This window comes from Danio aesculapii, chromosome 6, assembly GCF_903798145.1.
Source record: "Danio aesculapii chromosome 6, fDanAes4.1, whole genome shotgun sequence".
Classification (NCBI taxonomy): Eukaryota; Metazoa; Chordata; class Actinopteri; order Cypriniformes; family Danionidae; genus Danio; species Danio aesculapii.
The window spans coordinates 20941623-20964176 of record NC_079440.1 but is presented as its reverse complement, the minus strand read 5'-3'; the positions used below and the strand labels follow the sequence as shown (position 1 = coordinate 20964176).

General features: G+C 35.1%; 1 protein-coding gene across 1 annotated transcript; it reads left to right on the top strand.

The window, feature by feature from the left end:
* The first annotated feature begins 1332 nt into the window (after nt 1-1332).
* cfap100 (cilia and flagella associated protein 100) lies at nt 1333-22535 on the top strand. The gene is made up of 14 exons (XM_056459026.1): nt 1333-1492; nt 2307-2395; nt 9104-9281; nt 9377-9444; nt 9539-9702; nt 10471-10551; nt 10658-10863; nt 11020-11116; nt 11191-11224; nt 13794-13948; nt 14029-14164; nt 17772-17974; nt 18045-18138; nt 22179-22535. The coding sequence occupies exons 1-14, from the start codon at nt 1465-1467 to the stop codon at nt 22290-22292; spliced, it is 1647 nt and encodes a 548-aa protein (XP_056315001.1). The 5' UTR covers nt 1333-1464; the 3' UTR covers nt 22293-22535.
* The last annotated feature ends 19 nt before the right edge of the window (nt 22536-22554 follow it).

Genomic DNA, 22554 nt, shown 5'->3' with positions numbered 1-22554 from the left:
TACTGCACCACTGTGTCGCCATATGTTGTTCAATTGATATTTACTATTTCAATAATACTTGTGCATACGCAACCCATCACATATAAATGGGGTCATTGCATTGCTTACATTAAGTCAGTGTGTTTATATATATATATATATATATATATATATATATATATATATATATATATATATATATATATATATATATATATATATATATATATATATATATATATATATATATATGTGTGTGTGTGTGTTCATTCAATCATTTTCCTTCGGCTTAGTCACTTTGTTCATTAGGGGTCGCCACAGCGGAATGAACCACCAACTTATCCAGCACAGAGGACGCCCTTCCAGCTGCAACCCAGTATTGGGAAACACCTACACTCTCACATTCACACACATGCACTATGGTAAATTCACCTATAGCGCATGTCTTTGGACTGTGGGGCAAACTGGAGCACCTGAAGGAAACCCACACCAACATGAGAAGAACATGCATACTCTACACAGACTTGCCAACTGACCCAGACAGGAATTCGAACCAGTGACCTTCTTGCTGTGAGGTGACAGTGCTAGCCACTGAGCCACCGTGCCGCCCACTATATATATATTTATTTATTTATTTTAATTTGTTTTATTTTTTTGTGATCAAATGTTCTAATTTGTTGCATAATGCTGGTCAGAAATAAATGAAAAGTTCAGATGCAAAAACCTCTAAATTCCATCAGAAATTTTCTTCTAAAAGGTTTGTTTTCAAAGGGAAATAATAAAGGAGGCTGAGAATAATGCTCATGTTCAGTGGAACTTCGAGGTTTCTGCATCTGAACTCTTCAAATATTCAGTAACTTTTTGTGGAAACCAATTTCACATCAAATCAAAATCTATGATGAATATAAAGCATTTATTTATCAAATTTGTATGTCTGTTTGTGAGAGACTTTGTGGAAAAAATATTAAAAAGCCTTTATTCACATGGCTAAGCCTTAAAAAACAAAGATTAGTCATGTGAATAAAGGCTTTTTATTATTTTTCCCACATTTTTCGAGTGGCTTGGACTGATTTTTGCTTTTTATTTGGATGAATCTCTTACCCAAAGAGCAGAGACACATTATTTAACCTACCCCTGAGCACTTTTTGTTTGATTTTGGACTTTATAAATGTCTTCACTAACACTTCATGTAAGGGTTCAGTATTCAAAAAAAAAAGAAAAAAGAAAAATGCAGCAAAAACTAAGATCCTGCACAATACCGCCATCTACTTTTCGCAGAAAGGATGTTCCCAATAAAAGTTGTCAAGACAACCAAAACCCAACAAGGCAAACGTCTCTTCAAAGGGAAAGGACCTCGCTTCTGAATGTTTGGGACCATAGACCAAAAACAAATCAAATAAGCAAGATAGTTACAAAACGTTCGTAAGTGCAGTTTAGGGAACGCAGATTGTGGTTAATCTATTTAGAGTTTTAACGTGGAGCAGCATGTCCTCAACTGAATTAGCAGCATACAGTAAGATATTTTGATTCTTTGTATATTATCATATAACGTTATTAATTTAACAGCAAAGCAGTTTGATATAAAGTAGATTCAGGGTTTATACTATTGCTGTACTTTCACATAATTTATGTAATTTTTTTATGTAAAATTTATGTATATGTGATGAACATTGATTGTGTGTGTGTGTGCACTCTTAGAGATATACAACTTTATCCATTTATTATTAATTTTTTTATTATTTTAATAATATATAGGGCCAAATATCTTCACTTATTACGAAGTTAGATATTAACTTTTTAAAAATAGCCCAAAACACTGGCCAAGACAGATAGGTTTTTGTATTTAAAAAATTATTTGATATTCATTTATTTGTTTCTGGGAACATAATTATTTGCAAAAGCAGCAGAAGAGGTCAATAAACAGTTTGGCCATTCATGTCAACCTAGGCCTACTCTGACAAGTAATACATCAACAACTGAAAGCCTTACAAAGGTCTTAAATCAGAGTGTAAAAGTTCCTATAAAAGCTATAGTTGTTGTACAATAGTTTATAGTTTATAATAGTTTTATAAGTACTTTACTTAAATTAAGTCTAATCCAGTTAAGTAGACTCACTAATCCAGTTAAAAAGAACTCATTGTATGCCCTTTTTAAATGTACATTTAGATTACATTCCTTTTAAAAATAATTAATTGCATATTCTTGACTTCTGAGTTTTCATTAATAAAACTTGCAGAAACACTTAAAAATATGTGCAGATAAGACATTGTCATAGGAAAGTCCCTGTAATAATAAGAGAGAATATATGTATGTTTTGTTTGATTTAGAAAGCTGTGATGATGTGAATCCTTTCAAAATTCCTGAGCTCGACAATCTTTTCCAGGTGAGGAACAAAGAAAAGAATCGAAGGAAGCTGGTATGTATCATTTCCTGCACTTAATGTTTGACGATACCGATTAAAAACATTTAATCTTAAAAAATGTAATTATAATTGAATTGACAAAATCATATTGTAGATGTGAGGTCTGAGTGACATCAGTGTAAGGGATTTGTCAAATATTTAGATATGTAAAGCAATAGGCTTATAATATTCTGTGATATTTGACCACCACAATCTTGAAAATGCGGCCAGATCTGCACCATGTAATTTCAGCATTGATATTGCTATGGGCGAATCGGCAATTGTAACGTCACAGGATGTGCAATGTTGAGTCTTGATTATAGCTGGTCAGACACAGTTTAGAAAACATGAGACCATAGAAAAGGCAAATGTTTATCATTTGTGTGTGTTTTTAAAGGGGCCTATTATGCATAAATCACAGGGGTTTAAACACATTTGTGTGGCAACAGTGTGTGAATATAGTGTTTTCTTGTTAACTCCTGCGATTCCAGTGCGTCTCTTTATAGATTGAAATAGTTATTGAGAGTGAGCCTAAAACGTCACAATAGGCAGCATCTAATAATAAAAATGTATTAAATCAATATTTTATAATCACACTTTATAGAAACAGTCTGCAGAAGCACTTAGATTGATATTCACCCTGAGTGAGAAGCAGCCGTCCACCATTAGAGTTTTGACCTGCTGAAGATAATGCCAGTGAGTATGTTTACATGTACATCAATTATTCGATTTTAATGCAATTATGAAAATACTCTGATTAAGAGTCTACCATGTAATAAGCAATTTTAGTCGCAATATTAAAGTGCAGTACAGACATGTAAACACCTTAATCTAACTATTACCGTCATTATAGGACTTTTTGCCGCGTTTTGTGACAGGATAGTCCACACACACCCACACACACCCACACACAACGGCTGTTTGACACTCTCTGCACCTACCGAGTCAGTGCAGACCACAGACACTTGCATCGTGAAATGCGAAAGTTTTTTCTTCCATTCAGCATGCGGTATGTTTGTCACAGGGGACATGCATGAAATGATTCTGAATGAAAGTGAAAGTACCAAACTGCAGTTAAAGTCGACAAATTAAAAATGAAACACCCGAAATTACATGAAACTCCGGAGGAAATGTGAATAGCGTGGTGACGTGATGACATTAATCGAATTATGTGCTATAACATGTAAAACGGGAACATGAAAAAGCAACTCATGTAAACACCTTAATCCCTTAATCATATAATTGCCTTAATTAGATTAAGGCAAATAATTAGATTACTGATTACTGATGTCCATGTAAACGTAGCCAGTGTCTAGGAGGATTATTAATGTGGAGTTTTAGGGGCCGATCACACAGAATGCGCTTTTATGTTCCAAAAACGGGAGGCACACCACACTGCCTATTTTGTTGACAAGAAAAAAAGAACAACAACTGAATCATCTGCATATTGTGCTCGAGTGTTGCTGTTGATATTAATATGACTGTAATATTTAATAATATTGTGAAATTCAAGATTTGTGAGTCATAAAGCACCGGATACGGGCGAATGGGGAGTGTTGTTTCCGATCACCATTAAATATAATAGACTGAACAGTTTTCTATCAGTCATCATAGATGATCAGTCATTATTATCTGACAGAGTCAATATAGCAGATACTCGTTTGCTGGCCTTGCTGAACGATCTAAATTGGACAGGTTTAATTTTTTATAATGGATTCATTTATCATGAAGTAAATAATAGCATGTTAATATAGGCAAGATTACATCTTTATATGTAATAAAAATCTTTTTATATGTAATAAATGTATAACACCATATTAATATTTTACTCAAACGATTTAATAGTATTTATTTGCTTAATTTTCTAAACTTTTTTTATTAATGATTTCCCTTATTAAATACTATAGTAATTTATAGTAATACTTAGTTTTTAAACCATAAAGTACTGGTAATTTGTTGTAATTATAGTTGCAACAAATTTAGCATTACAAACAAATTAACTCATTCATTCATTTTCTTTTTGGCTTAGTCCCTTTATTAATCCGGGGTCGACATGGTGGACTGAACCGCCAACTTGCAGCACATGTTTTACTCAGCAGATGCCCTTCCAGCCGCAACCCATCTCTGGGAAACATCCATACACACTCATTCACACTCATACACTACGGACAATTTAGCCTACCCAATTCACCTGTCCCACATGTCTTTGAACTGTGGGGGAAACCGGAGCACCCGGAGGAACCCCACACGAACGCAGGGAGAACATGCAAACTCCACACAGAAACGCCAACTGACCCTGCCGAGGCTCGAACCAGCGACCTTCTTGCTGTGAGGCGACAGCACAACCTACTGCGGCACTGCGGCACTGCGTCGCTCAAACAAATGAACTATTAATAATTAATAAAAAATTTAATAAAGTCATGTGTTTAACCAATTATTTTTATTTACATAATTTGAGTTCAGAAACTGCATAGATGTTAAAATGAGCATCACAATATAATAATGATATAATAACTGAAATGGGAAACCATATTTGTGAAATTCAATAGGTGGCGATAATGCTCCTAAGGAGTTAGTTAGTTACCATACATGGTTTGCCTAGATCGTGTGTGCTAGATTGTGTCTGTCTGAAACGTGTGTGGTTCTGCGGGTCAGCAGCTGGATATACATCATAGTTGTCTTGACAACACAAACACTGCAGGCACCTCAACGGAAACCCCGCCTCTGCTTTCATTTGATTGGAGAATAAAAAAGACTGACTTAACACGATTTTTCCGCTTAGGGTTAACTCTTTTTTCAAAATGCTTTTGGGGGGTGCAGGGCACATAAGCAGTGCGCAAAATGTTTGCGGCCGTTAGTCAACCATTAAAAAAGGCGCCTCTCAACGCAAAAAGTGCCTTCGGTGTGATCGGCCCCTTGGGATGCACAAATAAACACTGTAGTCTCTATAGACTGCCGTCATCTAAGACATTTCTTTAGACATTTTTGTTGGAGATAATGTTTGTCCTATTTTGAATCTGGTGATATGTTGATGCATAAGTTTTTCTAGCTCCGCCCCTACTGAAAAGAGCATAATCTCATTTGAATTTAAAGCAACCGTAACCAAAACGGCATAATATAGACCAAATGCTAAAAAGGGCAATTTCAAAGAGTTATAAAACATTATTTGTGTGGTATTCTGAGTTTAACTTCACATACACACTCTAGGGAGATTAGAGACTTATTTTATATCTTGTTAAAATGGGCATAATAGGTCCTCTTTAAGGCCTGTGAGTGTGTGAGCATTTCAAGAGAGTTTAAAGGATCCCGTCAAGAAATTAATAATGATTATTTATATTGAATTGTTTAAACTATAAAGACTACACAGTGTTATTTTACTTTTATTTACGATTATTCAGTTTGTGCATCCAAATACTGTTTGACTCCCCAGAAAGCCATAAAGCAACGTTTATTTCACTTTCATCTTTGTGTGATTGTATTTAAAATTTGTTTATTATTTTTATGCATTATTCACTCTCCTACAAAATCGTCCCAGTCTAAATTGATGAATTATAATGAACAAGAAGGCTCATATTTGATGCCTTTTACAAGGTGTAAGATAAGCTTTGGTGTCTCCAGAATGTGTCTGTTTCAGCTCAAAATATTCATCAGATTATTTATTATGCAATGCAGAAAATGCTCAGAGCAAAGTGTTAGCTCATTAGCTGTTTTTGTAGCCTGTGCCTTTAAATGCAAATGAGCTGGTTCCCCCTGCCCACTGCATGCCTGCTTCCCCTGTGTTACATCAGATAAACAGCAGTCAGTAACAGAGTGAGTTAACAATAAACACAGATGAAGCAGAAATCCAGCTCATTAGTGAAAACTACCAAGTAAGTATATTTTTTGTACTTGGTAGAGTTTATTCAAGCATTTCTGAGGAGTCACACACAAATAGTGTTGCAACATTTGCAGTACACACTGTTGAAAAAAAATAAAGGAATGAGTAAACCCAGTCAAGGAGTCTCAAACAAGCAGAATTCCTTTATTGAGACGTGTTGGTTAGTCTGCAGTCATATAGCGTTTTCAAGAAGTCCACGAGTCTGCAAGAACCTACAGGAGTCTCTTACAGTTTTATCACAAGTCTGTAAGCAAGTCTAAGATGAGTCTATAATATGTTTTTACGTGGAGGGGGGTGGCTAGGTGGAGATGGCTAAACAAAGCATGCAAATGAAGTAGGTAGGTAGGTAGGTGAATAAACCTGCCAAGCCACTGACTACACAAGTTTATCAACAAAAGGGTTTCTTTGGCCTAAAAGTATCACCCATAGACAAAGGCACAGTCGTTAAGACCCTGCCTGTAGCATTTGCATCACTTTGGCACAGCCCGTGGTCAAGAAGCAAGAGGTTTTTAATGTTTCTCACACCCTAGCTAAAGTTTTGAATGAAATTAGATTATTAAAAACCAAAGAATATAACGTCTCAGTTATATAAATATTAGGGCTGCTCAATTATGGGAAAAATCACAATCACGATTATTTTGGTCATAATTGTAATCACAATTATTCAAAACAATATACCGTTAAAGTAAAAATTATTCGCCCTTCTGTAAATTTTTTAATAAATATTTCTCAAATGCTGTTTAACAGAGCAAAGAATTTTTTCACAGTATTTCCTATAATATTTTTTCTTCTGGAAAAAGTCTTTTTTATTTTGGCTAGAATAAAAAAAAGTTTAAATATTAAACAGAAATTGGGGGGGGAAAGGGTCGCTAATAATTTAGGAGGGCTAATAATTCTGACTTCAACTGTATATATATATATATATATATATATATATATATATATATATATATATATATATATATATATATATATATATAATAACAATAAAAATGTGAAACAAACTGCTTTAAGCATCTTCACTGTAAGAAAAAAAATATTTATAGCTAAAAATGTCCTTCAGTCAAGAGCAGTGTGAGTGATTTTGTCCTTTTGTTGTTTGATTAATGATAAAAACAGTCAGCAGCAGGAATATTGCACATTACCGTTCTATATTTACTTTCACATGTCTTTTGATTCTCAACTCGTTTGTTTATAACATAAATGAGGGTTAATATGAATAATCACTAAACACCACCTTTTGACACAAATTTGCATGTATTTGACCAAAAAAAAGCGCTCCCATTAAGATGACTTTAGATGTGTGTGCACTGCTTGTCTTTGAGGCTGAGCACATACACAAAACAGCATGCGATCTCTTTCGCGCTTTTAAAAACATGAATGATTGGAATGTACTTCTATGAATGATGCGCATCCCGTGCTGCAAAAGTTACATTATAGTACATGCTTTTTTAGTAATTTTCACATGAAACTGAGCTTTGCAGAGCAACAAATATGTACAACTATAAAGGGGGCGGTATATGGTGCAATAATTGTTTTATCGCGATTTATGTTTTTTTATAATCGTTAGAAACCAAAATCGAAATCGAAACTGAATTTTTGATCAAGTGCACAGCCCTAATAAATATCACTGTTAATTTGAAACTAGATTATATACATTTATATTTTCACAACACAAACGAGTGTTTACTGACACTATTCAGCTGTGGTGATTGCAGTGGTTATGATTTACATAGTGATTTTACTGTCTTTATTACAAACATGCTCTGTTTTTAAAATTTGTAAAACCATTCTTGAGATGCAGCTGATCACAGAAAGTTGGAACAGATCTTTTAACAGATTTCTTTGCAAATGATGGTGATGATGAAAAACCTTTATTTGTCACATACACTGTTACATGTTGCGAAATTTAGTTCTGTGGACATGTTTATATGCGTGACTATGAAGACATGTTCATACACGCCTGTCAATCAACTCAGGGGGCATGGAAAACTGCACTGCTACGTCATGTTGCAGTGGGCCTCAAAAGAATTGCATCCTATTTTAACTTCAATTTTTTAAAAAGAGACTTGTTGGTTTTATATCACTACAGATTGACTGTGGACACACTATACCTACACACTGTTCTGTTCAAACAACTTCCAAAAGTTGATTTTGCATCATAGCTGACCTTTAAGTCATCAGCTGAAATTCTATTTCTATCGCAATATACAGTTGAAATCAGAATTATTAGCCGCCTGTTTATTTTCCCCCCAATTTCTGTTTACAGGAGAGAATATTTTTTCAACACATTTCTAAACATAATAGTTTAACTCATAACTCATTTCTATCTTTGCCATGATGACAGTAAATAATATTTGATCAGATATTTTTCAAGATACTTCTATACAGCTTAAAGTGACATTTAAAGGCTTAACTAGGTTAACTAGGCAGGTTAGGCAAGTTATTGTATAATGATGGTTTGTTCTGTAGACTATCGAAAAAAATTTAGCTTAAAGGGGCTAATAATTTTGACCTTAAAATGACTTTAAAAAAAATTAAGATCTGCTTTTATTCTAGCCGAATTAAGAAAGAAGAAAAAGTTCTTTTTCCAGAAGAAAAAGTATTATCAGACATACTGTGAAAATGTCCTTGCTCTGGTACACATAATTTGGGAAATATAAAAAAAAGCAAAAAAAAAAAGAAAGGGGGATTAATAATTCTGACTTCAACTGTATATCAACAGCAAAATATTGCAATGTCCAATTTTTCCAATAAATATTGTGCAGCTCTATATCATCGTATCCAATGCACTTGCTTGAAGTCTGTAGGGGTACTAGAAGTTGAGATTGTGAATTCTGTTGTAGCAGGAGCACCAAAATAAGCTGGCTTTACCTGTCAATGAGAAGATGACATTTGCAGGCAGAACAAGGGGAAGACAAACTAAACTGAAGAGTGAACTGAAAGAAGGGGAAAGTAAAATGCCAGTCATACACACTCACCAAAAGCTTCAGATTACACCTGCATGGAGGGCATCTATAAAAGGTAAGCCACACCATCCCACGCATCAAACATATAAACTCAGAGCTAGTAGCATTAGATTTTTGGCTTAAACGTTGCTATTATTGTCATTTTCATAGACCCAAATACTGATAGAGGAAGTATGCATGAATATATCGCTAAAAAACGTGAACTGTTCTTACTGGAGGTAAGATGCCATTTTGTTTTTCTAACTCTCAGTTGCTGGCCAGGTGTGGATGTTTGCTCAGTGTTGTGCTTGTTTATACTCTCTTGCTTTTTAGTACTCTCTGGAAGTAAAGAGGGGAGAGATTCAACTACTAGAGCAAATGGCTGCAGAAGAAGAGGAAAAATTGTCAAGAGCCGAGAAGTTCTTGGAGGACGACACTATCTTGTTTGAAGAATTTCTGAAGGAAAATGACAAGAATTCAGTGGATGCTATCAAAGTGTAGTAGTCCTAATTGCTTGCACTTGTAAAGCCTTAAAGTTGCCATGAAATCATAACATACTCTTCTTGTTTTTATATGTATATAGTAGTTCTTTAGTTATAAACGATTTGTGCACTTAATATTTTTTTGTAAAGATTCATTTGCCCTCATAAACTAGAATCAAAAAGCATAACTTTCCTTTTCCCTCAAAATGACTTCACTTCCTGGTCACATGGAATTTCTTTAAGGCGTGGCTATCAGTGGGCATCTCGTTTCTGCTCTAAATTCATCCATTTTTCAATCTTCTTTCATTTTCATGCACTTTCACTTTCATGCATTTTTAAATCATGCACCGCCCTTCATTTTCTATCTAATTTCAGGACCGTTTCAAGTGGATGTATTTCACGATAGCTGAAAAAAAGACAATCTTAATTTCAGTTTCATGGCGACTTTAAAAAGAATAAGAAGTAATGAAATTTTCTTGCTTAATTGAAGCATAATGTTTGAAGCAATAGACAGTGTTTAAAATGTTTTTTTACAGTGACATACAGGGCATCCGGAAAGTATTCACAGTGCTTCACTTTTTTCACATTTTTTTTGTTACAGCCTTTTACCAAAATGGATTAAATTAATTTAATTAATTAAATTAATTTAATCTATTTTGGAATAAGGCTGTAACATAAAAAAAATTTGGAAAAAGTAAAGTGCTATGAATACTTTCTGGATGCACTGTATATAGATTTATTCACAAATTATTTCTGGACATTAATAATCAAATACATGTTTAGTGCTGAACAGGAGACCAAAGTAAAGCTGGAGAAAGTAACTGAGATCAAGAAAATTACTTCCAAAATGGTAGCAATCAAGAGGTAACAAAGTTAAGCTTCTATACTTTAAGTTATATAAAATTTAAGTTGAAATTATTTGTACATTTAATTTTTTGTTAATTAAACTTTTTTCTGCCTTTTGTATTAGTGACATCTCTAAATATGAGGACATCCTGAAGGAGTATAAAAATTATAAAGAGTTTCTGCTAATGCTGTCACCCCAAGATTGGCAGGAGGAACAGAGATCCAAGAGCAAACACTCAACTCTCTCCACAAATAAAGAGAGTGATGGAAAACAGACAGAGAAAATCAAGAAGAGCAGAGAGAAAAAGACGGCTCCTCCAGACAGCAAGCGTATGTTGCCAAAATGACAAGCCTTTCAAAATGTTTGTAGGGCAAATAGCAAAATGTAAACAATTCATAAAAAGTTGTTCAAATTACATCCTGTCATAGATTTGCACAGAAGACTGACTTATTTCCATCTGTATGAATGTACTGAAATATATACAGGTGGAGAAAGACAAGTAGCTCGTTGTTTTTCATCCTCTCAGGAGGCCAGGACTTCATCTAGACAAAGTGTGAAGTCCAGCCGTCAGAGCAACAAAATGTATGTGCAAACCTTCACATTAAATATATAGCTTTGGCATTTTAATGCGTAATCATGCTTTGTTTTCACTTTAGATTTGCACCTGGGACTGACAGCTCAGATTGTGAGGTTAATATCTATTCATGTCCTCTGTTCTATTGAAATAAGTTGCCAATGGATTTAATTTTTTTCTTTTTTAATGCTATGCTGAAACTCACAACATTGACCAAAGTGACTTACAATTGAGGAACCATTCAGCAATTCAACAACAAGAGGCAGGACACATGGGAAGTGCTAATTATACAAAGGAACTGTTAGTGCTCAGAGTACTAATTAGGTGCTAGAGTTAGAGTGTTTCTACAGGTGGTTTGTCAAGACCACTCACCTGTTACAATGTAGATTGTGTCAAACAGCTTAACATAGAAGTTCTAGTAAATTGAAACTGTGTCAGTCTAGTTTTCAGAGTCGAAGTTCAGTTCAGTGTGGTTTAAATTTCACTGCTGAAAGTTCAAACACTGAAGAGCAAATCCATCGATGTGCACTCTACAAGTCCCAAACCAAGCAAGCCAGTGGCAAAGAACAAACTTCGAAACCTCGAGAGAAACCAGGCTCAGTAGGGCACAACCATTTCTCCTCTGGCCAAACTTCTTGTGCAGAGCTGCAGTCAAGACGCCAAAGGCTGGAGAACACTGGACATCCATCGGGGAGAACTGCAGGTGTGAGTGGGTCACCGGCGGGTAATCAGGCTGGCCCACGGGATCAATGCAAAGTTTTGTCCATCCATTCCTCCATGACTGCCACAGCATCAGTTCAGGATATGGCCTGGTCCAGGATTATGGATACCTTGGCATCATTTCTTCACAGGTCTTGGATCGCATCAATGGCGCTGCATAAACTCTGGGGGCCTCGGGATGAGTATCGCCCGGTGAAAATAGAGAATAAAGAAAATAATTAGCATAGCTGCTGTTTATACAAACGAACATAGAAACAAACATGTAAAGCATATGAGTATTTCTAACAAAATGTCTGGTGCATTAAGACAGGAGGAGTGTGTTCTACAGGTGGTTTGTCAAGGCCACCCACCTGCATGGAGCATCATACTGATGCATTGTGTTTATGCTTTACTAAAAAGATAGGTCTTTAATTTAGTTTGAGATTCTAGTGAGAGAGTGTGTCTGAGCCTCGGACATTATCAGGAAAGCTGTTCCAGAGTTTAGGAGCCATAAATGAGAAGGCTTGACCTCCTTTAATAGACTTTGCTATCCTAGGTACTCTAAAGGTTTTGAGATCTTAAAGAGCGGGTTGGATTATAGCGAGACAGGAAATTGGTTAAATAAACAGGAGCTAATTTATCTAAAGCTTTATAGGTAAGAAGCATTATTTTATAATCAATATGGAACTTAACAGGCAGCCACCGTAATGAGGATAAACATTTCCATTTAGTCACAAACTTATATGATAGTATTGATGTTGTCCAGTTTAAACTACACCAAGGACAACAGGTTTGTGTGCACTAGCAGTGGTGTCATGTCCACTTTTCAAAAGTATCTGTCTGTGAACTTGTTGTTTAGGCTTGGCTTATAAATCAGTCACATTTATGAGGTATCAGTCTGGTCAGATGCAGATTTTGGTATTATTACCTGTATAAAATCTTTGTCATTATTTTGAACTTGTTTATTGGTTTTGTTACCAAGATCTGGCAACAGTGCGACACGGTGGCTCAGTAGTTAGCACCTCACAGCAAGAAGGTTGCTGGTTCGAGTCTCAAGTGCATCCGCTGTGTAAAAATATATGCTGGATAAGTTGGTCGTTCATTCCACTGTGGCGACCCCTGATGAATAAAGAGACTAAAGGAAAATGAATGAATGAATGATCTGGCAACACTACCCAGCAATCAATTTTGTGTTTAATAGATGTATAAAAGACATCTAAAAAGACAGCTTCGCTAAAACAAAGCTAAACTTGGGCTGTCAGTGAAAATGTAATAGACATCTAAAAATAGCCCAAAGCTAGACTAGTTTAGATTAGATTAGACAGATTAGACAGACTTTATATGTGTAGTATTTCATTTCTATTTATTTGATGAGTAGTCTAGATTTGACCTATTCCTACACATCTTTTAGATTTTCACTGACAGCCCAAATTTAGCCTTGTTTTAACCATTATGACTTTGTTTAGGTGTCTATTAGACATCTATAAGACATTTTTTAAAAACAAAAAATGCTTGCTGGGTAATAAGCAAAGGTTCACACCTCTCAGCTTGTGATTTCTTGATTATTGCACATGTACAGAGGAGAGACACGTCTCTTATGTGTGTAAAGATATGTCACTTTTGTTTGGTTCCACGTGTGTATTTTTTTATAAATTCAAATTACTTGAAAGTGATACACTGTGAGCACACATAGAGCAATGGACTGCCATTTGCTTCCAGTGGCCAGGCAGCAATAGGAGTTGCCTTGTTCAATGGCACCTCAGTTGTGGGTATCACAGATGCAAAAAAGCTATTCATTCACTCTCACCATATTAAATTACTGAGAATCAAACTTGCATCATTTCAATTACAAGTCCAACTTCAAAACCATTAGGCTACAACTGCCAAGTTAATATTGGCAAGTAAAGCGACTGTCTTTGAAATGAATGAGAATGAATGAGCTTTTTTAGCTAATGACTTGAAATAATCACTGTAATGTATTCTTAGGAAGACCCACAGATATTTTTCAAAGACCCCCAAGAACTATTAAACCTGATGACTGAGCTGGAAGAGCAGAACCTTTCCCTCATCCAGAACACCAGAGAGACAGAAGAGGCACTGGAGGAGTTCAGACAGAATGCTGAAGTGATTCACAAGAACATGTTTGTACCTGCATGTCTTAGTTCACTTTTTTACATTTCTTTATTCCAGTAGATCAATGCTCATTTCTGTGTTCATGCAGGGAGTCTGAGTCAAAGCAGCTAAAAGCGCAGATTGATATCATGACTGAGACCATTCAAAGAGAGAGGGAGAGAACAGCAGAGCTGGAACTGAAAGCCAAACACTTCAGCTTTGGACAATGCAAACCTGAGGACCAGGTATCTAAATAAGAAACTTTTTCTGGTTTCTTTCTTTTTGGTTTGGTTTCTAATGATTGTTGTTTTGCAACTTGCTAATGCTGTTTTCTTTATATTATTTCATCCTTGTTGAACTTTGATTAATTGTTATTTTCCTTTCGACTTGCCATGGTCATATCACTCTGTAGCCTAACATTGGTTTCCCACTAAAACTAAACAGGGTTGAGCTTGGCAGTACCCTTACAAAAATAACTGCAGTAAACTGAAGTAAAACTGCAATATAACTTCAGTACAACAGCAGTATATAGAAGTGTAACTGCAGTAAAATAAAATACAATTGCAAAATTGCAATACAATGAAGTATAAACACAGTTCAAATACAGTACAATAAAGTTCAGCAGTAGTATAAGTTGCAGTAAACTGCAGTAAAATTTTACTGCACTTGTGCTGCTGTAGTCTAATATGCCATTGGTGTGGTGAGATCTGTACTGCACTTGTCTTCCAAGGAGTTTGTTCTTCAACATCTTTCAAGAATATTTTGTACTTTTTTTAGGGATGTTTTTTGGATTCAAGTAATTTTCTAATTAGAATTTTAAGAGTTTATTTAATAAAGAATAATAAAAAATAACTGCAGTGAACAGAACAGTACAACAGCAACTATAATGCAATAAAGCTCAACAGCAGTAAAATCTGCAGTACAACCGAAGTAGCAGTACTGCATTATAGTTGTTGTAATACTTCAGTACTATTGCAGTTGTACTGCATTAAAGTAGAAGTATCACTTCAGTACTATTGCAGTAGTTGTACTGTAGTAGTAATTCAGTTGTATTGCAGTAGTTGTACTGCATTATAGTTGTAGTATCACTTCAGTATTATTGCAGTACTTGTACTGCAGTAGTACTTCAGTTGTATTGCACTAGATGTACTGCAGTTGGTTGTATTGTAGTATTCCAGTTGCTGTACTATTTAAATAAGTTTTTTTCTTGTCTAAAAAAACTGCACTTTCTAAAAGTTAACTAAAACTGCAGTATTCCTTTAAAAAACTGCAGTAATTTTTTGTAAGGGTAGTCAGTGTTATAGAAAACTAAGATTCAGTTGACTGGTCTTAGTGAAACCCTGCATGGGGTTCTTATCTTGAAGCCTATGTCAGTTCATCATTATTTCTATGATGCTTTTTATGATGTAGATTGTATCAAAGCTGACGTTTTAGTAAATTAAATCTGTTAAAAAGATCAGTTCAGTGTAATGCAAATGTCACTGCTGAAAGCCGAAAAGCTGAAGAGCAACTCCACTGATTATGTAGATCCTATGCCACAATATAATGCAGCTCCATTATGTGGATCCTAATGCCACAATATAGTGGCAGAGACAATGGAGGAGCGTTTTTTTTCATAAAAGTGGCGGTGTAACCCTGGTGTCCTGTTTAAAAGCCCCTTATCAACCCATACCCATCATGGTCTCCTAATCATCGTCTTTCATTGAATTGGCTCTATCACTGTCTCTCTCCTTCACTAGCAGATCTGGCCTTTGCCTCGCAGTCTTCATTTACGCTAGTGCTTTTTTCTTTTAACACAGTGCAGTGTTTTAAAAAGTTAAGAGACCTCGACCATACTGTCCTTTCCACCATGTTTTAGAAGACTGAAAACACATGACTGAAAACACATATCCGAAATGAAAACTAGCAAAAAAAATTGTGTAAAATAAAACTGAAAATCCTTTAAAGAGCCCCTATTATGGTTTTTAGAAAATGAGCTTCCATGCATTGTGTAACACCACTCGAAGTGAATAAAAACATCCAGCTGAGGCTTAAATCTTAAAGTTCACCATGTTTAAAATTATTGATTCTTTAACAAAATAGTCGGTTCAGAGTCAAATAAATAAATCGTGTTGGATTCAGATCATTTGCTTGAATGCATCGATGTTGATACGATACATCACCAAATATGAAGTGCCAGATCCGGTAAAACGTGAACGCGCCTTTCCCTTCAGATACTAGCGGAGCATGGTACAACCTAGTGATGTTTTTTGTTACTGTCATTTTTAAAAATTTTTATTCAATAACCTACGCTGCAACGTGGGATTTGTTGGCCGTTTGCTATTAAAGGAAGTAGCAGCAGAAACTATTATGCATGGGACTTTGTCAGTAACTGTTACAGTTCACATGGACCAGTTTCTTCTTCCTCTAGATCACAACATGTAAGTGTAATCAAAATTGTTGCCTCGTTTTGTGTAGTTTGCAAAATATGTATTTAATTATGTGTTGTAACTTGAAATCGTTTCGCGTGGCTTATAATCACTTATCTATTATAGATCAGTGCTTGTACTGCATCTCTCAGGTTAATTCTTTATTGGGCTGTTCACAGAATGAGTACTAAACCATGCTGAAAATGTGACACATGCTTCTTCCTTTACTGATTTAAATGCGTATCTGAACTCGCTATTCTCTGCCATTTGCCTTTGCTATGGCCACCATCAGCTGTACACATGTGTCATTGTTATTACTTGGGGTTAGGTTTAAGAGTAGAGTAATATGCTGCTGTTTAACTGCATTGCTTTATTGCATTCCTGCATTGGCCTCTCACATACTCAGTGTGCTACTTCATAACCGTGGCGGGCGTTTCTCGCTCTCACGCGGAACCCAGTCGTCCAATCACAACAGACTGGGTGATCGGATAAATCACAGCAGATTAGCCTCATGCAAAGGAGGGATTTGGGATCAAATTAATCACTGAACAAATCAAATCATATGACAGTCGGTATAATTAGGTAAAAATAAATGCATATTTTAAGACAATGAAATTGCTTCTTGAAAATATGGGCTCTTAAAATTTTACCTGTATTTAATACAGAACAAGATAAAATTACAAGTTAGAACTATATACAGTTGCAATCAGAATTATGAAACCCCCTGAATTATTAGCCCCCCTGTTTATTTTTTCTCCAAATTTCTATTTAACAGAGAGATTTTTTTCAACACATTTCTAAACATAATAGTTTTAATAACTCATTTCTAATAACTGATTTATTTTATCTTTGCCATGATGACAGAACATATTTTACTAGATATTTTTATGACCCTTTTATACAGCTTAAAGTGACATTTAAAGGCTTAACTAGAATAATTAGGGTAACTTGGTAGGATAGGGTAACTAGAAAAGTAATTGTTTAACGATGATTTGTTATGTAGACTATCAAAAAATATATAGCTTAAAAGGTGATAATAATTTTGACCTTAAATGGTTTTTTTAAATTCTGATTGCAACTGTAGTTATGCTGATGTGGCTTCATTGTACAGACCCCTGGTCTATTTAAGCACAATCTTCTCTTCACTCTGTGTTCTCTGTCTTGATATGTTTTTTTCTGTTTTGTTTACTCCTCTACTCATCTCTGCTTCCAGGCATGTTTGTTTGCTTTGTCTAATATCCACCTAGTGAATTTTTTTTAAAATCAAGTTTAGCCCTGCTTTTATTGCTGTTATCAGACCACAGCCTGTTTGTCCAATTTAACTGAAATTTGATCCCAACCCAAGTACACCTAAGTCTTTGTCACAGTACTACCCATTGCTAGTCATGTGATGGTAACTTATTTTTATGACCAAAGAATAAGAATTCTTTGACCTTGTTCTCAGGACAAAACGTTTGACACACTGAGCCGCAAGGTGGAGGCAGTGTATCGTTGCTGTGTTGGGGAGACGGAAGCAAACCTGAGCGCTCTACAGATGCTGATGGCCATTGAAGAAAAATTAGGAGAGCTTCTGGAAAATGCTGAAAAGATTCCAAAAGATCAAATGAGTACAGCTGAACGCGCCAAAGAGAAGGAAAGGAGAATGAGGTGAGCACATCTACACCTGCATTAATACATTTGTGTCTGGTTTGTTTCTAAACGTCCTTCTTCTGTTTAGACTGCGTGACGAGAAGGTATATTTGCAGATGAAGCAGCAGGAGGAAAGACAGAAAAAAGCCTTGGAAAGATCTCGACTTGATGTCAAGAAACCAGTAAGTAAAAGACACAGTTTTACTGTTGAAAAAAGTCTAAATTTGGCAAAATTTAGGCAAAAATGTGATTTCAGCGAATTTGGCGATATGGCAAAAATGCAATCTTGATAATTATATTCCACATTGAACGATAACAATATATATTTATATATAAGTTAATGCTTCCAGATTTAAAAAGAGTTCCCCAAAAATGATCGAAGTTACAAAAATTAGAGGGTCCATTAAATGCCATAACATATTTTAGGCCGATAAATTTTCGGTGACTGAAAATTCTGTACATCTCTAATATTAAAACACTTTTAGATTCCCATTGTTGCACATTTTAGCTGTGTGATTGGCTCGTAGACCAATATTGAGTAAAAAAGTCCTGATCTTATCATTGTTATATCGCGATTCGATATGATATCGTTTATCGGCCCAGCCCCAGTATACACTGACGATTCTCCAGGCAAGTGAGTTTCTGCAGATTCAAAATTAAAGAGACAGATGTTTCATTTTATTAGGGATTCGTAATATGAAATTTAATCGTAAGTTTGGACAGCAATTTCAGAGAATTTGATGTTTCCCCATTCAAACAGAATGCTTAGACACAGTCCCTGAGATACGTTTTAAGTAAAATGTAACCACCAAGTAAAATGACTTGCGTTAATGGGACTTTGCATAGATTCACCAAGGTGCAGGAATCATTACTGAGGTTTTAGCTTCACATTGACATGTTAGTATATCACAATTGTGCTGACTTGGCTGCAGGGATGGGCAGTATTCATGACATAAGTATTTCAAATGCCTATTTCAAATACAAAATAGTACTTTGTGATTTGTATTTGATAGGGTTTATGAAAATGGGTTAATGATTTGTATCAAAATACTTTCGTGTCTTGTATTTAGTATTTTTTAAATACTCTAAAATACTTTGTACAAAGTCTTCATTATGACATCATAAAAATGTGGCATAATGCTATTTAATGACAGTATAGTGTACATTTTGGCATCAGCATATTTGCTTAAGAAATTAGTTGAAATAAAATATCAGTCCAAAAACAGGAATATGGAGCCTACAGCACATAATCATTCTCAGTCTCAGTGCTGCAGGTGGAAATGCAGAGGACGTTTAGAAATAAAAAATACTTAAAGATGGCATACTGGTGTTCACTAAGGGGGTAAATTAAGACACTTCCAGTTAAAGAAGAACTAAAAAAATCTTGAGAGAATGAGTATACTGCACAAATTATAGTAGTTTTGGATGGATTGCTAAGTACCAAAGTTGGCCACCCGGGGGTGTTTACAGACTGTACCAAAAAGGGGGGGAGGGGTGAAATTACGGGAGTTTTCCAGAAGAAAAACCCTGGGAAAAACAGGAGTGTTGGCAGGTATGCTATACAGACTGGTCAAAAAGTCCAGAGTCCCGTTACATGGCAGCAGCAAGATGCATGAAGAATTTGTTTGCAAAAACTTATAACATTATGTTTAGACATCATGTTTTATGTTGTGCAGTGAAGAGTACAATAGCAAAAAACATGATTTATGGAAGATTTTAGAAATCATGTTTTTAAAGATTTCAACTGCAAAAAACAGTAAAACTTTATTTTTAAAAATATGTTAGCAAAAATTTTAAATAACCTCTTCATATATCCCCCCTTTTAAAACATGTAAGACTGTTAAGAGATGGTGTCAATTTTACTGGCCACGTGATGGAAACACAATTAAAAGATATACTGTAGTTCTATGATACAACTCAGGAATAGGAAATTTGTACAAAATTTATACTAAAATCAAGAGAAACAAAGGTGTATTGATACATCCTCATGTACTGGAGGAGAGGTGGATGAGGTGGCAGAGAAGCGGACTTAAACTTAGAGAAACGCTGTTGCTGTCAAACACTGTTTACTTAAGTCAGTTTAATGGTCAAGGGAATGGTAAACTGATGGAAGGTCTGTGAAGAAATTTCATGCTAAAAGTATTTTGTAGTATTTTCAATATACAAAACACAGTATTTAATTTTGATACATTTGTGGCTACTGAATTTTGTAGTTTATTTTGATACATGTAAAACTGAGGTATTTGGTATTTTATTTGAAAATACATTACAGTACATTCTCATTGCTGCTTGGCTGCACATCAATGATTTGAATCTTCTATTAATTACGGCTCCTCAATTAAGTGAGTATTGACCTCAGTGCTATGAGAAAATCCCCTTTTTTGAATTACTGAAGCTGCAGGCTTACATTCAGGTCCAAATTTGTAATTTCTCCACCCTTAAAATGTATTCATTAAACCTTCTAAAAGATTCAGGAATAATAGAATCCATCTTGCTTTCCCCTCATTACCTCACTGGGATAACGTGAGGCAGAATAATGATCAATTAATAGATATAACTGACAAAGCCCATGGAATTTGTTATAGCCACTTCAATGAATTTCTTAACTGGGTTCTAAATCAAGCTTTACCAGATAAATTTGGTGCTGTGACCAAACTTCTTCAAATGTACCAAAGTCAACAATTTATTAGTTTTTTTTTTTTAAATCGCTAACAAGTGCTTACCCATACTTCTGATACTTTTTCTAAATTATTAACACACTCACCTACAAAACACAATTGTCCAAATAGATAATTTTCTTCTCAAAAATATATTTTGTTAAATATATACTAACTCTTCATTTCAAAATAGAGCACCTCTTTCTCTGCACACACTAACTTTACCAAAACACTGGAAATCTATATATATATATATATATATATATATATATATATATATATATATATATATATATATATATTTTTTTTTTTTTTTTTTTTTTTTTTTTCATTTTTGCAGGTATTTGCATGCAAAAAATGCAATCCGTTGTTTTGACACTAAATTTATTGGTTGGGAACTGTGTGTCCACCTGTACATGTACTGTAATGTTCACATTCAATAGCATTCCAGTAAAAAGCAAATAAGTTTTTTCCTTTACTGTTTGCTACAGGAGGTACAGTAGAAACACGGTATGATAGAACAGAAAAAGTTTTACAGTATTGCTTACAATTAACTAAATATTCATGAAACACATCCATGTTACCCAAGGATGGAGAGGTGTCGTGCACAAAAGTGGATAGCGGGATAGGGGGGTGTTGCAGACAGCACGAAAGTGAAGAGGGGGGGCTGTCACGTACGAAAGTCAAGGGGGTTTGGGAGTCGCGAAAGAAAGTGAAAGTGAACAGCGGACGGGGCGGGGGGCGGTTGAGGAGGGGGATCAGTAAAACCAGGTGCCGGATCCGGTGTGTTCCGGGACAAATGAAGCCATGGGGTTAGGCCACATGTTTTCATCAACATCACTCCTCAAAATCCTCCTTTTACTGCATAGGTCTCAAACTCAATTCTGGCAGGCGCAGCTCTACATAGTTTTGCTTTAACCCTATTAAAAATAACCCCTGCCACTGTGTCTAAACCAGACTGGAATCTGCTATGCTTGGCCCAATTTACCCAACAAAAATCAGCTTTGTCAATTATTCAGTTGTTTGTTTATTATCAGCGGAGATATATTTTTTAATATTGATATTGTTTTTGAACTGATATCATTGCAGAAGCAGAGGTTTTTATACTGTATCTAAGGTTTGAAATGTTGTTTTGGCTATTGTGTGATGTCGTGTGTTAACATTCGTAAATACTACAAATACAATCCATAATTTTGTTAGGAGGTATAGCTTGTCTGTTAGGAAAATGTAAGCATTGTGGAAATGTGTTCACTGACTGCATATATGGTGAAAACGACATAAAATGTGTGAATGGTATGGCCGCAAAAGACTGATGCTCTGCTAATTGTGTTTAGAGTTTTGAAAATGTGACGAATGGTTGGACAAACGCTTGTTAGCGACTGAAAAAATTGTAAATGGATCACAGGAGAAAGTGATTCATTTAATAAATCATGGAGTGCAGACTTCTTTCTTTGGTACATAACTGGGACTAAGAATCCTAAACAGAACAGACATTGTTCGCCTTTTAAATGACTCACACGGCTATTCCAACAAATGAAACTGACAATATGTCTTCTGTATTTTAGTCTGTCAAGAAGTTGATGCCACGCTCTCAACCTCCTGTCCGCAAACGACACTCAAACAAAAACAATGAAGCTACAGACCGGGAGAATGAAGAGTTCCTATATTTCTTCAGTTAAATTACGTTTTCAAGTATGTTGATACTCAAATGACTATCCTCATTTCATTTATACCCAAGTGTATAGTAGGAAACATTAAGCAAAAATGTTATTCATTGGATTTGTTGTTTAATTTTTTGAAACTTTGATAAGATTGTAAAAACCATGATCATGCAAATAAAGAAAAACGTGTGACAACAATTAGATTTTGATTCAAATGTAAAATTTTTATTAACGTGTTGAAGTAAACCAAACCTAATAAATACATCACTTTATAAAATGT

Bases quoted from the DNA above. Each gene is read 5' to 3' on its own strand.
- cfap100 (XM_056459026.1), top strand. From the start codon at position 1,465: ATGTCCTCAACTGAATTAGCAGCATACA. The intron at 9,703-10,470 runs GTAGTAGTCCTA...ATACATGTTTAG, and splicing joins TCAGTGGATGCTATCAAAGT to TGCTGAACAGGAGACCAAAG. The intron at 10,864-11,019 runs GTATGTTGCCAA...AAATATATACAG, and splicing joins GGCTCCTCCAGACAGCAAGC to GTGGAGAAAGACAAGTAGCT.